At 43.5% G+C, this 16,397-nt stretch overlaps 2 protein-coding genes across 4 annotated transcripts in view; one reads left to right on the top strand and one right to left on the bottom strand.

Annotated features, from left to right (window-relative positions):
- ralgps2 (Ral GEF with PH domain and SH3 binding motif 2) overlaps window positions 1-16,397 on the top strand; it is a 190,205-nt gene that overhangs the window by 123,927 nt on the left and 49,881 nt on the right. The gene's annotated exons all lie outside the window — the stretch shown is intronic.
- Window positions 1-16,397, bottom strand: part of angptl1a (angiopoietin-like 1a) — a 40,766-nt gene that overhangs the window by 3,140 nt on the left and 21,229 nt on the right. Inside the window, exons 2-3 of the mRNA XM_063002140.1 lie at window positions 15,485-16,376; window positions 5,233-5,426 (exon numbers count right to left, since the gene is read on the bottom strand). Of these exons, the coding sequence (XP_062858210.1) occupies window positions 5,233-5,426; window positions 15,485-16,274 (984 nt within the window). The 5' untranslated portion in view covers window positions 16,275-16,376. The remainder of the gene's footprint in view (window positions 1-5,232; window positions 5,427-15,484; window positions 16,377-16,397) is intronic.

Raw genomic sequence — 16,397 nt, forward strand, 5'->3', positions numbered from 1 at the left:
TGATGCCGATCCCCACCCTGATTGAGGTGAGCGAGACTGACACATGCCCCCTCCAACACGTGCAGTAGCTGACTGCATCTTTTCACCTGCAGGCACCATCAATCAGCCAGCAGTTGAGGAGTTCCCTGTCCAGCTTCCACCCTGTATGAACAACAGCCGATTGTTATTCATGTAGGCGCCCAGCCCAGTCAGATGGCAGAGCTGAGTTTCGACAAGTTTGAAATGTCAGCTCTGCTGTGCTAGCGTGTTTTACAGCTGCGCCACATGATCGCCTATAAATTCAAGTCTTTATTGTTTGGTGTTCTGACTATGGTTTTGGATACAGCCCTAAATAAGTAGTTTTATTGCTAAGGTAGTTGTAGAAATAAATAAATTGCACAGAATTGTTATTATTATTATACTGGGATGAATTACTTTATTGAATTTCTGCTGTATACATAAGCACTTGAATAAAATGCCTGGTGAAGTCAAGTTATTAATGTTCATCTAAATGCACTCAATGCTATTTGAAAAAAATCTATCATTTTATGATGACCATTAAACAAATACAGTTACTTTCCTAATTTCTAAAGTAATAACTGCAAAGCCGGGCTATCTGTGGAGAAACGTCAGTGTTGAGAAATGTGGAGAAATGTCAGTACAACATCTGGCTGTATCTATCATCGGGTTGAGTTGATGCATTACCATGTGGTCGATTCAAAGAGGACCTCATTTACTGGGAAAGCTTTGTTTTGTTTAGCAAAATGCAGAAGCTAATTCTTGACTTCTTTGGTTCTGATTAGTGCTGATTATGATCATTTATATCTGTTATCACTGAAATTACAGAACCCCTTTAGGAAGCCCTGATTCAGCTCGTACATGGATAGAAATGTTTGTCTGTGGTTACAAAGCGAAAGTATTTTTGGTTGTAGGACTATTCTCAGTCCAGCAGTGACAGTGAGGTATTTAAAAACTTAATCAGCGCTGCTGTGTCTGATCCACTCATACCAGCACAACACACACTAACACACCACCACCATGTCAGTGTCACTGCAGTGCTGAGAATGATCCACCACCTAAATAATATCTGCTCTGTGGTGGTCCTGTGGGGGTCCTGACCATTGAAGAACAGAGTGAAAGCAGGCTAAAAAGGTATGTAGAGAAATAGATGGACTACAGTCAGTAATTGTAGAACTACAAAGTGCTTCTATATGGTAAGTGGAGCTGATAAAATGGACAGTGAGTGTAAAAACAAGGAGGTGGTTTTAATTTTATGGCTGATCGGTGTATGTTTACTGATACGCTCTGTGTTTTTTTTATTTATTTATTGCACATTGCCACTATTTGTACTTCTGGTAGATGCTAACTGCATTTCGTTGCCTTGTACCTGTACTGAGCAATGACAAAGTTGAATCTATCTATCTATTCTGCGTCCACAGAATTGAATTACGAGTGTATTTAGCTGCTTTAGACCTCGACATATTGGACATTTTGACAACTGATTACTAACTGAATTGCTGTAGGATTGCTAGGACCGCCTCATAGTGCAAATTAACCAGTAAACATGAGGCACTTCAGTCAATGTTAAATCGCTAAACACAAACCATTTTTTTGTTTATGCATTTTCTCCTCTTTTTCTTCCCCTTTAGCGCGTCCAATTGCCCGATTGCATCATGCTTCCTCTCCACCAATGCCGATCCCTGCTCTGATTGAGGAGAACGAAGCTAACCCACGCCCCCTCCGACACGTGGGCAGCATGCCGTATGCATCTCATCACCTACACTTTAATGAGTGCAGTGCAGCTCAGCGTTGTGTACGGAGAGACACACCCCGAGAGCACTCTTTTCTCATCTCTGTGCAGGCGCCATCAATCAGCCAGCAGAGGTCGTAATTGCACCAGTCATGGGAGAGAGACCCCATCCGGCTCAGTCCCGCCCATATCTGAACAACAGGCCAATCGCTGTTCATGTGGCCACTCAGCCTCAGACGGCAGGCAGAGCTGAGATTTGATACGATGTATTCGAGATCCAAGCTCTAGTTTGTGTGTTTTTTTTTTTTTTTTTTTTTTTTTTTTTTTTTGTATAAGTTTTCAAACAAGATCAACAATGAACAAAAAAAATCCACACTATACATAGATAATGCATTTAGAAAAAAAAAATGTAGTATATAAATATGAAATATGTATTATATGGGAAGAAGGTTAAAAAAATTAAATAAAATAAATATATAAAAGAATAAAATATATAAATTAATTCAAAAAATTTTATAAAAACAAGAATTAAATTAAAAAAGAAAAAATAAACAAATAAATAAATAAAATAAAATTATGGCCTCTTAAGTACATCCAAAAATGCCTTCCAAACAGAAAGAGATCGCCCCAGAACTCTGTGTGTGTTTTTTACCGCTGCGCCACCTGAGCGGCCTTACCTTACCTTTTTATTTAACAGCAAATTGCATATTACATGGGAAACTACTCATTTATACGGTTTGTGATGCCATTTTCACAGGCCTTGCTCAGCGGTTAAGGTAGGGGGTGCACACACAGCCTGTTTGTCTATTGCATTTGGCGTTCAGTAAGCTTGCAGGCACGCTTTACTTTAGCAGATGAATGAAGTTACGCTTAAGGAGCACTCCCAGGCTGCGAGACTTTTGGGCATAATTGAATTTTTCCAGTTCTACAAATCACAGCCGAGTTCAGAACGTAATGTTTTTTTTTCCACACTTAAAGCCTCCCAGCTGGATCGAGCTTCAAATGGTGGAAGTTTTTATTTTTCTCTGGTTAAAGCAGTTTTACTTGGGAGCGGCTTGCTTTGGCTCTCTGTGTGTAAATCAGGGTTGAGAAAAGTAATCTTGTGAGGTTAGTGATCATGTTCACTTCGCCTGCACGCATCTTACAAACGGGTTGATTTTTCTGGTGTTGGATTTTCACTACAATACAAACAGCTGTGTTCTGATTGATCTTGTTTGCTAAGCTTTGTTTATTCCTCTTAAGGCATAAACAGAGCTCTGGATTGTTACAACTAATCCCCAATTACACATTCCATCCCATGCTTTATATATACACTTACTTTCTCTCACTCCTTCACACTGACAACAATGATACTGCAAATTAAATTCCTACCTCCCAGCAACAAAGAGCAGGTTGTCGAACAGAAACTGGGGTTTTGGGATCTGTCTGAAAACCTAGTGAGCTGTCTTGCTGCCTACTGCCTACCTAGACAGCTGCCTCATTGGAGCGGATTCTGATTAGTCATAGAACTCATAAGACGCAGTAATTGGGCGGCACAGTGGCTCAGTGGGTAGCACTGTCACCTCACAGCAAGAAGGTCCTGGGTTCGACCCCCAGGTAGAGGTCGTTTCTGTGTGGAGTTTGCATGTTGTCTTTGTGTCTGCGTGGGTTTCCTCCGGAAGCTTCGGTTTCCCCCCACAGTCCAAAGACATGCAAGTGAGGTGAATTGGAGATACAAAAGTGTGTAAAACATGACGTTAAAATCCTAATAAATAAATAAATACATGCAGTACTTACAGCGATTACGTCACCACAGTTTTTGCATACTAAGCTTACACAGTTCAAAAAATGGGCTGAGGAGGCACAACCCACTATCATACCCGCTAGCATAACACAGAGATGTGTGTGCGACTTACGAGTCGCATTTAAGTCGCACACACAGCGAAACACAGCAACTTCAGACTCGACTCGGACTCGTTTCAAATGACTCGGACTCGACTCGTGACTCACATAAAATGACTTGTGAACAACAAAAGCAACATTAGTGACGTGTTACAATTATATGTATATACGTATATATGTGTGTATATATATATGATCCGACATAATTCTGATCGTGTCATTTTCTGCTCTCTAATAACGCTCCGGCTGTCTTAACCCGCAACGCACGCAATGGGTAAACGTTCCAGCCAGCTTCCGGCGTAGTGATGAAGTGTCGCTCCCTACTTCAAATGGTGGAATACCCTACGTAGTGCACTTCACAGTAACAGATAATGTGAATGGAACGCTCCTACAGAATTGGCGCTAATGATTGTAAGAACCGCTTTCTGAACCAATCAGACCTTCTGATTTTAATGTTTAGTAAGAAATGCTGTTATTTACATGTATTTAGTTTGCAGCGTCACACAGATGATGTGTCAATGAAACGCTTGATTGGTTTTCTAACGAGTTCGTGTTTTACTTCACAACCGGGAAAAGTTTGGAGGTTTTTAATTTTAAGCACATTTACAAAATAACGGATTATATTTGTAATAAGACACACGCTTGTAAATTTAATAGCATCTTGAACAACATAAGCTAAGGTAAGCAGTATTATGGATTTTTTTTGCTGTGTTTTGGATTTTGGCCGCTGTGCCGTAATTTGCAATGAAAACTGGTACCTAGGAAAGTAAAGGCACTAAATAAAACGGCAAAATACAGTCACTAATCTGTTGTTGTTTTTATCTGAACTTACATATTATTTGTTTATTTCTACGCTACATTTCCAATGTATGTTTTGTGTATATTATATTGACTCCTGACCTGAATCTGACTCTAGCCTAAAGACTCATTACTTGACTCGGACTCTAGCCTAAAGACTCGTGACTCGACTCGGACTCTAGCCTAAAGACTCGTGACTCGACTCGGACTCTAGCCAAAAGACTCGTGACTTGACTCGGACTCTAGCCTAAAGACTCGTGACTTGATTCGGACTCTAGCCTAAAGACTCGTGACTCGACTCGGACTCTAGCCTAAAGACTCGTGACTTGACTCGGACTCTAGCCTAAAGACTCGTGACTTGACTCGGACTCTAGCCTAAAGACTCGTGACTTGACTCGGACTCTAGCCTAAAGACTCGTGACTCGACTCGGACTCGTATTCTGTGACTTGTGAACATCTCTGGCATAACATCACTTAAACTGTCACTGACTAGCCTGAGTTAGCAAATAAATGTCACTTGTACACCTTTATACAAATCAAAAATCAATGAGAATTTATTTACATTTTAAAAAAGCGCTTTGCATTCGTCCGCCATATTTGTAATTTTTTTGTAAGAAAAGTTGTGCTGCACTGAATGCTGGGATTGCCTTTATGGCTAAGTTAGCATATTCAGTCAGGTTTTCGCATTTTAAGATATCTAAGAATTTAGACAGTCGTCTTCTCGGGAGCGTGTGCAGGAAGATGTAAAATGCATCTATGTACAGAGCTCACTAGGTTTTCAGACAGACCCTATGAAGCCAGGATGTTCATGATTCCATGCTTACCTTGTAGTTCTCCCAGTTCCTGAAGAAGTTGACTGAGCCGTCTTTTCTTCTCTGTAAGACAGTCCAACCTCCGTTGTCCAATCCCTGATCACACCAGGCCTGAATAAGCCTGTCATTACCATCTGTCTGTAAAAGATACATCCCACTGGTGCTGTGCCCTGCCTGGCGGACCTGATAACAGTCTCGGAATGGTCCTGGATGAAAGAAAGAAAGAAAGAAAGAAAGAGATGTTGGTTTGCAAAGATTCCGCTGGTTTTTTTTTCTCCTCCCACTTTAGCGCATCCAATTTCTGCCCGTCAATCATCCTCTCACTAATGCTGGTCCCTGCTCCTGATTGGGGAGGACAAGTCTGCTCCACGCCCCCTCCGACACGTGCACAGCAATCGAACATCTTATGACCTACACTTGACGAGTGCAGTGCAGTACAGCGCTGTGTACGGAGAGCCACACCCTCTACCGGACTCCTTTCCCATCTCCGTGCAGGCGCCACCAACCAGTCAGCAGAGGTCGTAATCGCACTAGTCTGAGAGAGAGTCCCCATCCGGCTTAATTCCGCCCCTATCTGAACAACAGGCCAATCGTTATTCATGTGGCCGCTCAGCCTCATCCGGCAGGCAGAGCCGAGATTCAATACGATGTATTCGAGATCTCAGCTCTGGTTCAAGCGTGTGTTTTTACCGCTGCGCCACCTGAGTGGCCATGACTACACATTGCTGATGGAAATTAAATAACATTATTGATAAAGCAATGCCTTTCAGTTGAGGGCGTTATAAAGAAGTAAAAAGTATAAAGATACAGTCGTCATGTCTAGGGTAAATCCACTCCCTGAATGTACTCAAAAATGTACTTAACAAAGAGTAATATTCATGGATTAATTAATCATATACAAGGTGCTAATCCATACATATGGTTAATCTTTTTTTCCAAATACATCAGTTATTTGTCCGAACATTATGACACACATGAGCACTGCTGCAACTCCTAAAAGAGACCTGAAGGTCAAGAGTTTGGAGAATAACCCTTTCTTCCCTTGGCTTTGTGAGATCTTGTATTTTGCTGAAGTGGCTCCCCAGAGAGGCATCTGAGAGCTTTTCCACTTCAACACACGAGTGCTGCACACTGCATTCTCAGCTTAGTCCTCAGTATGCCCTCTCGCTTTCATTCTGTACCTCTTACTGAGGATTTTTTTGCCTTTAGATTTAATCTAACTCATCAGTCATGTAGGGCCAAAACAGTAGAACAAGACGGTGCTGGGGAGGAACGATGTGGGACTGGAGGATTTCTTGGTTTTGTGCTCGGTTGTCTTTGTGTTTTGAGAGGAAGTTCTTAAGTAACTGAAGCAGCAGGGTTACCCAGCATGGCCAACTGTCCTGTGAATGACAGCCATTGAGCTCACACAGTGAGGCTTTGTGCCAGACTGTGGTTGTCTGGTTTTTACAGCTGGGCTCCGGTTGGAACCCGTAAACCCCCAGCAATGCACTAGTTTCACTGAGTAGTTTGAAATTTCTTCTGGCTGGCCAACGTGACAGAAGTCCTGACCTCAACCTTGTCAGGAATCTGTGGACTGTGCAAGAAATTCAATTATTCTGCTTAAAATCTACTAATTCTACCAGGTCGGCTGGTCATTCAGTCAGAATTGTGCCAGTGGTTTGGTGGTCGATGCTGAACGTGACTGATTCAGGTAAAAAAAAATGCAAAGAAACATGTGACCAACTATTAGATGTGCTGTCTGTATATTTCTGGTCGATTTCAGGTCTTCAGAAACCCATACTAAACATATAAATATTTACAATTCTGTCTTCCAGTCATTTAGTCAGTAGTAGCTCAGTTGTTAATGTACTGGACTAGTGAGTAAAGGGTTGCAGGTACAAGCCCCACATCTGCTACAGAGCCTCTGTTTGGCCCTTAACCCTCAATTGCTCGAATTGTGTATGGTCCCATTTGTACGTCACAGAGAAAAACGTGCAAAAATTATTGAAATCCCAAAATTGCCATGACGTACATTACATGGCTAAATGTATGTGGACACCTGACCACAAGCTTGTTGGCCATACCATTCCAAAACCACGGGCATTATTATGGAGTTCCTTCCTTATTTAATTTCGTCTTCTTTTTTGTCAGGATAAAACTCCAGAATGTGGAGTGTGTCTAAAAAGATTGCACATTCCAGTTCATCTCAGAGACATCCCAGGGCCAAATACATGATGGAAAAGGATAACTTCTCTTGGAGGCATATCATTATAATTATGTAAACATGCTTATATAATTCTTATTTACTTTATAAACTTTTTTGAGATACTGAGACACCTAAAAATAATTAGCAGTGGTGTCCACATACTTTTTGGCAATGCGATTCACGATACTGGGTTCACGATACGATTTTTTCCAGTTTTTTTTAAACTGAAATTGAAGACAAATTATGACAAAGTTTCCTTTTATTATTTCTCTTAAGAAAAGAGAATAAAACACTGTATTTGTGCTTATCTTTTATTTATCTAAATAATTAATGCCCTTTTATTTCTGAGGTAGGTACAAACTATGCAAAACAATTTTGAATGAAGCCAAATTTAGCTGAATAAACCCGAATCTGGCAACCTTGTGCATAGCGCCTGTGACGTCAACCGGGTGACATGTATAGTGCCAGTGCCCTCTGCTGTTTAAAGTGAATATCGATTTATTTTACATGTCAAATCGATTTGAATCGTGGAATTTTTGAATCGGTTATTAACTGTCTTGTGGTGCATCGTTACATCCCTACTAAATACAGAACCAGCCGAATATGTGCAACATTGCCTGGTTGCTGGTCTTAACTCCATCTGCACTGTGTAGATTTTTAGGGGCAGTGGTAGCTCAGTGATTATGGTACTGGAATAGTAATCAGAAGGTTGATGGTTGCCACCGTAGGGTCCTTCAGCAACTAATTGCCTGCAATGTACAGCAGGCTTTTAATGAGCTGCTCATTGTAGTCAGTATCAGAGGAATAGTCAGGTAGAACTACCACGATTAGTCAGATTGTTCTAAAAGATGTAATACTTTGGAGCTCTACTTGAGGAAAACTGAATTTGTCAGGGGTTGGAGGGATGCTGGGGGTGGAGTGGCGCGCTGGGAGTTGTGGGTTGCTTTTGGACAGCTTTTGAATGTTAAGATTTGAAGTCCAACAGAACTTGACAATGTAAGAGGCTCCTGATCCAAATCCCTCTCCTACACACAGACACACACATCTGCCAAGGCTCGGGTCAGTGGGAGTGCAACTGCTTCTCCTGATAAGATGGAAATTTGAGGTACTGTGTTTTACCCAGAGGATTAAGGCTGCCTCATGCTAAGTCAGAAGTGCTTTGTAGAGCCATCTAAAATGAACTGGGGAAGTTTGGAATGTTCATGGTTTTCAGAACAAGTGGGGGGGTTTTAAGCCGCCTCCAGATGAGTGGTGGCAGTTACCTGGATGTAGTGAGTTTTCCTTCTAAGAAACAAGTGGACCAAAACACTTACTACTCATCTAAACAATATGATTCTATCATACATTTCCCAGATGACCCTCATTATAGTCCAGGTCCTTTCAGTGTGGAGTTTTCATGTTCTCCTCGTGTCTGCATGGGTTTCCTTCCTCCCACAGTCCAAAGACATACAAGTGAGGTGAATTGCAGATACAAAATTGTCCATGTCTGTGATTGACATCAAAGGCTTGAATTGTGTAACCAGTAACTACCGTTCCTGTCATGAACGTAACCAATGTGTAAAACACGACGTTAAAATCCTAATAAATAAATCTTTAAGTCTAAACCACAACACGAATCTGCATTTGTGTAAAATAACCATCAAATCCACTCTGAAAGCATCCACATACATCTATGTTTAGCTGGATTTTCCTCACTGTTTCACTTTTAAACTTGTGTTATAGCTCGGGATGCTGAGAAATGCTAAGAATCAGCTTTTCCGAGAAAGTTAAAAAAAGCTTAACGTGGTTTAATGTACTAAAAGAACGACACGGTAACACTAAACCTCTCCCCTCACGGAGACGACATTCGCCTGGCTTCAGCGACCAAGGTGACGTTTTTGCGGAGAAATCGAACAACCACAGACGTCACGCAGGATCTTCGCTCGACTGGTCGCGCACATGGAAGCCGACGACACTGATGAGTCAGTGAAAAAAAGAGCCGTGGATTTTGAGGAGCGTCTCAACTGTGATCATCGGCTGCGTCCGCATACTTTCATACTGAACAGTACGCAGGTAGTGTCATTAAACAGTACGCGAAAAAGTAGTCGGTTAATCTGCTGCTTGGGCAGCCATTTTTGTGTATGCAAACACAGCACACTTGCACACTGAAAGAGCTTACTTCTGTACTGGCCGAGCAGTGCGCACTGCCTCTAATTTAGTATGTACTCTATGCGATTTCGGGCGCAGCCGTCGTTTTTCGGTAGTCATGGAACCTAACATCATAAATATCACAGCGTCACCTGCAGCTGTGGAGCAGACGCAACAGGCAAAACAACAACACAACCGCTGAACTTAGTTTTACATTTACATTTTTCGCATTTAGGAGACGCTTTTATCCAAAGCGACTTACAGTGTCTAAGCAATTGAGGGTTAAGGGCTTTGCTCAAGGGCCTGACAGTGGTGGGGCCTGAACCAGCGACCTTTCTATTACTAGTGCAATACCTCAACCATTAGGCTACCACTGCCCTGGAAGTATGCGGAGGCCTTTAATTATTACTGCTCATAAGTTCTCTCCAATAATTACATTCCCCAGTCGTTGTTTTAATACAGTAAGTCACATTAAGCTTTGTTCTCATTAGGTGTTAATCATACTGCCAGAGTCGCTTTTACTGTGTCATATCAAACAGTTCGTCTCATCGGCGGCGCTTTGAAAAGGTCAGTGGCAAATCAGGTGAAGCACAAAAATTGCAAGCAATACCATGTAAAAAGACAAGCTGATCTCCACGATAACCCTTCCACTAGTGCAGGCATCTCGATCGGACAGCAAAGGTCGACACCCCTCCCTCAGGCACAGCCATCTTTTTGCTTTATCTCTGTAAAAGCATTTCAGTCGCACCACAGCACGGACGAAGCGAAACTCTAATACCCCTTTTCCACCAAAGAAAACGTGGTTCTTGAACCGGTTCTGTTCAGGTTTCTCTGAACCTTGGTGTTCTGTAGAGAACCGACGCGCGTTTCCACCGGTTTTTGAGAACCAAGCAGCGTCATCATCGGTGGGCGTTACATACTAAGAGTTAAGAGAGTGTGTGGATTATGTGCGAGCATTTGTGCTGCTGTTACAGATGTTTGTTTTTATGTAAAAAGCAGCGATCTAACAATCGGTGATAAGAAGACGTGACGTATTTGTCTCAGTTGTTGTTTTCTTTAGTTTATTGACGTGAGAGGAGTTTTGTGCTTCGCTTTCACAGCGACGACTCTCTGCACAGATATCGAGCGATAAAACATCATTAAAGTTCCACAACATGAACATCCATCTGTGTGAAATAAACATCAAATCCACTCTAAAATACAACATGTATCTGTGTTTAACTGTATTCCCTTCATGTGTGTTTATGCAGCTCGGGGAGTTGAAAATGCTTCACGCTTTATTTTTCACGTTGAGCGTGTTTCGTTCTGTCCGGGTCACTTTTATCTCGTAATATCACACAGTTCACCTTTTTAAAGGCGCTTTGAAAATATAAGCGGCAAACTGGCTCGAAATGTAATCAGGTGAAGTTTAAAAGGTAAAAATGCAGCATTAAGCTCCATACGAGACACCAGCTGACGCCATTGTTGCTAACGTGCTATGCTGTACAACATGACACGCCCACTGACGGACGTCACGGTTCGGGCTGAAAAACCAAGTATTCTGTGGTGCCAGATTGGCCCGCTAGTTCGCTGTCTGGAACCTCTTTTTTCCGGTGGAAACACGCGGAACCGGTTCAAAGTCAAGTTCGGGAACCGGAACGGGCTCCGTGCCGCGTCGGTGGAAAAGGGGTATAAGAGTCTCAGTGCAGCAGGAAAGGAAGTAATGTAGCTGCGCTGTCCTTCTGCTTTCATTAGTGAAGGTGAAGGGAAAGTGTGGGACAGCTCGAAGGCAGACACATTATGTCATATATTGGCTTGTGTTTCTGTACTGCAGCTGGTTCTCATTGTGACCCCGTGCCCGGCCTTTCAGAAAGTGTGTAATTGTCTACATATGTGCAGAGTTCATTGTGCTTACATGATATGCATGTGTGCTTCAGTTTGTTGCTTTCTGTCTGATGTGTTTGATCCGAGGCGTAGCGTCTGACATCTTCTCTGTAGCGGAAAGTCTGATGTTTCTGCCACCGTGGTGTGCTGTCTGCATCACGTTCTGCATACATTACATAATACTTTTGCCTGTACTATTTCTTCTTTTTTTTTTTTTTTTTTTTTTCAAATTTCCCCTTTTTCTCCCCCTTTTAGCGCATCCAATTGTTCAATTTGCATCGTGCTTTCTCTCTGTCTATGCCGAACCCTGCCCTGACCGAGGAGATCGAAGCTAACCCACATCCCCTCCGAAACATGGGCAGCAGCCGGATGCATTTTTGCCACCCACACATTGATGAGTGTTGTGCCACCACGCGGAGAGACACACCCTAAGGGCACTCTTCCTCATCTCTGTGCAGGCGCCTCTAATCAGCCGGCAGAGGTCGTAATCGCATTCTGACAGAGAGAGACCCACGTCCGGTTCTTTGTCCCGCCCCCCAACTGAGCAACCGGCCAATCGTTGCTCATACAGCCACACGGCCTCGAGGCAGAGCTGGATTCGTTACGATGTACTCAGAATCCAGCTCTGGTTGCAGCGTGTCTTTTTACCGCTGCGCCACCTGAGCGGCTTGTTCTATTACATCTGCTTGATTTGTTATTTGTACACTGTGTTAAAAAGTATGTGAACACCACCTTTAGTTACTAATTAAGGCCCTACCTAGGCCATGGAATGTAAAATGAGCCGTTTCCCGTGTAGTATGAAATCTGCTTTGAAATTGAGGCGCAATATGAGGCGGTCCTAGCAATCATACAGCAATTAAGTTACTGTAACAGACTTTTCTGTGGTGTGCTGACAATGTTTTATATTTTCTTTATGCATTTTCTCCCTTTTTAGCGCGTCCAATTACCCGATTGCGTCATGCTTCCTCTCCACCAATGCCGATCCCTGCTCTGATTGAGGAGAACGAAGCTAACCCACGCCCCCTCAGACACGTGGGCAGCATGACACAAACTGAGAGCACGGAGAGACACACCCTGAGAGCACTCTTTTCTCATCTCTGTGCAGGCGCCATCAATCAGCCAGCAGAGGTCGTAATTGCATTAGTCATGAGAGAGAGAGCGACCCTATCTGGCTTAATCCCACCCATATCTGAACAACAGGCCAATCATTGTTTATGTGGCACTCAACCTCAGCCGGTAGGCAGAGCTGAGATTCGATACGATGTATTCGAGATCCAGCTCTGTTCCAGGGCCAGTGCTGACAATGTTTGATGTATGTGTTTACATATTGAGTGCATTTTGTCCTTTTGGGGAATCCATAGTCAATGGAAAAGTGTGCTTCTCTACACACTTGATCATCTCTCTATAGTCACAGGCCAGTAAAGTATTTTGCTGCCGATAGTTTGTCTATGTACAGTTTATTTCTTACTGTACAAACTCGGCAAACTCTAAAGACGCTCCGTTACACTAGCAATTATTTAGACAAAGTCCAAAATGTTGAAGTCTAAAGTGAGAATTTACGTCCTTGTAAACCTAGAACATTGAGTGACAGTCTCATTTAACCATTATGGTAGGCTGTGCTGTGTATCGTAGCTTCAATTTATACTATCATTCAACTTATGTATTTTATTTAATGACGTCCGTGAAATTAAGCACTTTTTCCTGTGAATTTAGAAGGACCCTGGTTATTATTACAGGTTTAGGTGTTTATCACACAGTTCTAACAGCTGTATAAAACAAGTGGGTGTTTTTTTTAATCATTTTGGCTAGAGTGAGCTCCATACAGTCATAACTCCAGTAGCCTGCACAGATCCCTGACTTTAACCTCACTTAACACTTTTGGGTATCAGAACCTCAACTGTGAGCCAACATCTAACCAAAGTTCCTGACTTTACAAATGTTCTTTCAACAGAATGGGGGCGGCACGGTGGCTCAGTGGGTAGCACTGTCGCCACACAGAAAGAAGGTCCTGGGTTCGATTCCCAGGTATAGCGGTCCGGGTCCTTTCTGTGTGGAGTTTGCATGTTCTCCCTGTGTCTGCGTGGGTTTCCTCCCACAGTCCAAAGACATGCAAGTGAGGTGAATTGGAGATACAAAATTGTCCATGACTGTGTTTGACATTGAAATTGTCAACTGATGAATCTTGTGTAAGCAGTACGTACCTGTACTGTCATGAATGTAACATGACGTTAAAATCCTAATAAATAAATAAATACAGGTTTAGTTTTATTTGTCACACAGTTCTAACAGCTGTATAAAACCAGTTAATATCATTTTGGCTAGAGTGAGCTCTGTACAGACATAAATCCAGTGACCTGCACAGATCTTTGACTTCAACCCCATTTAACACTTTTGGGTATTAGAACCTCAACTGTGAGCCAACATCTAACCTCAGTTCCTGCCTTGGTGCAAATAGGTGCAACATTTTACACACATGATACAAAATATTGTAGAAAGCCTGCAGATAGTGTGGAAGCTGTTAAAGCTGCAAGAGGGGAAATATTGATACCCATGGTTTAGGAATGGGATGGCAAAAAGCTCATGGTCATGTGTACATATACTTTTAGCCATACAGTGTGTCTATTAATCTGTAGTTCTGTTTTAATTAAAGTGTTGTACACATGTGTTTCCTATTCTGTTGCTGACACCTCTAACTGCAGCTTTCTGTATTCAGGGGGGCAAAAGCTGCTTTAACATTTTGTGCAAATGGGTACTTTGTTCACCACATATTGCAGTTTATTAAAGCATTTACACCATTCACATGATACACAGAAAGACCTCTCTCTGCTGGCTGTGCCACTGCATTGAGCAGCAAGCTTTGAAATAATACTACGTACTGACTGACACTATGGACGGTTTGTTGGCATCCAATTTTGAATAAAATGTACTTCAGTTTAAAACAAGAACGTTCTGCACTGGTCATCATTTGGAGACGTGAGAAGGGAAAAAAAGGAAAAGCCAGATGGCACCTAGCCAACCGGTGGCAACGCCGAGATTCTGAACTCCTCGGTAGCTAGCAGAATGTCCCGCTGCGCCACCTGGGTGCCAAAAAGGAACATTTTTTAGGATAAATGTATTGCTTTAATCAAGGGGCGTATTGAATCTTATTAAAGTGCTGCAATGCCATGGTTCTCGTTTAAAGCAGAATTTAACAGTTCATGGTTTTTTGAAACACCGAGAATCAGTCAACAGCAAATTGCTTATTTAGATAGCGTCCAGGTGGTGCAGCGGTATAACCCACTAGCACACCAGCGCCAAGATTCTGACCTCCAGGGTTCAAATCTCGGCTCTGCTACCGGTTGGCTTGGCACCCTTCAGTAGACATGATTAGCTAATGCCTGCAGCAGACCAAATTAGCTTTCAGTCTGCTGGGTGGGAAAAGAACGGCAAAGTAAGGGGTGGGGTTATTACACTAGGGAAGTTGTAGCCTAGCGGTTAAGGTACTGGACTAGTAAGCAGAGGGTCGCTGGTTCAAACCCCACCACTGCCAGGTTGCCACTGTTGGGCCCTTAAGCAAGGCCCTTAACCCACAATTGCGTACACTGTAAGTCGCTTTGGATAAAAGCGTCTGCTAAATGCTGAAAATGTAAATGTAAATGCTGTGTAAGGACCTTGATTGCCCAGGGCGCCTGTACAGAAAGTGAAGGAGCACAAAGATCGGGGCGTGGCTGTTAATACGCAAAGCCGACCTCATGCTCAGATCCACTGAAGTATGGGTAAATAAGATTGGTAGATTGGTAGGACTGCGCACACATTGGAAGGAGTGTGTGTCAGGTGAATATACACCCTCCCTGGACGTCGTCATGGTCCCCAGCAGCGGACTGGCTACACTAAATTGGGATAAAAGGGGGTAAAATGCATCAAAATGACCGTATTCTATATTGGTATTGGTATTGCATTGACGATGATGGTGTAATGTTAAGTGTGGACACACGTATGCCTAGATGCCAAGTAACAGTGTGTTTATGACACTAATGTGTTAATTCCATTACACACACTGCCCACCCCACTCACTACACACTTACTTTTTTAAACCAAGTGTCTTACCATCAGTGGTGAGTGTGCCTTGTGGCGCTGGTGGAATGTCCAAAGGATCAGCGGTGGGTGGCGAGTCGCGCGAGCCGCGAGGGAAGGCTCGATTGCTGTGGTCCCTCTGAATCTCATTAGTGAATCGGTTGGTGTTGACTGGGATGGCCTCAGGCACCACTTGCACCAGCGGTGGCACAGGAGGCAGGTCATGACGTCCGTACCCACGCATGCACTGCTCCTCCAGCATGGTGATCAGTACCGACTGGTTGTTAACAGTGGAGGCCAGTATAGCAAAGCGCATCTCCATTTCCTTGTAGCGCGAAGCGAGACGCAGCATCTCGGACGTGACGTTGAGCACCCGGTTCTCCAGCTGCGCCAGCTCCAGCGAGTTGTCACGCTTGCGGATGATCTCATGCAGCAGCTGCATGTAGAGCTGCGTGACCCGGGAGTTCATGTTGCGGGACTCCTTGCGCAGGAGCTTCATCTCGTTCACCAGGTTGCTGTCCACATCAGAGACCAGCTGCAATGTCTCGATCTCACGACGCTGTTTGGACAGAACGTCCTTCAGGTCAGAGATGTCCATGCGCGTTACGCGATCTTTGTCTGGCTCGGGCCCCGTAGCCGAGGCACAGATAGGTCCTGTGATCTTCTGCTGGGGGACCAGGAATGTGTACGAGCACCTTTTGACATCGTCAGCCGGTGCCCGGCGCCGCCGGGACAACAAGGGCTCGTTGCCCGAGCCACATCTGCTCAGGGGTGTGAGGCAGAGGGAGAGCATAATGGCCAGGTTCCATGCTTCTAGCCTCATGGCTGCTCTGCTTTTCCACTCCACCTCCCTCCTTCTCTTGTTCTGGCCTTGTTTTGTTCCACGGTATTACCTCTTCCAGACCTGAAGACCTGAGTAATTCACCTGAAAGAAGAAATGATTCCA

The sequence above is a fragment of the Trichomycterus rosablanca genome, chromosome 9 (assembly GCF_030014385.1).
Source record: "Trichomycterus rosablanca isolate fTriRos1 chromosome 9, fTriRos1.hap1, whole genome shotgun sequence".
NCBI lineage: Eukaryota > Metazoa > Chordata > Actinopteri > Siluriformes > Trichomycteridae > Trichomycterus > Trichomycterus rosablanca.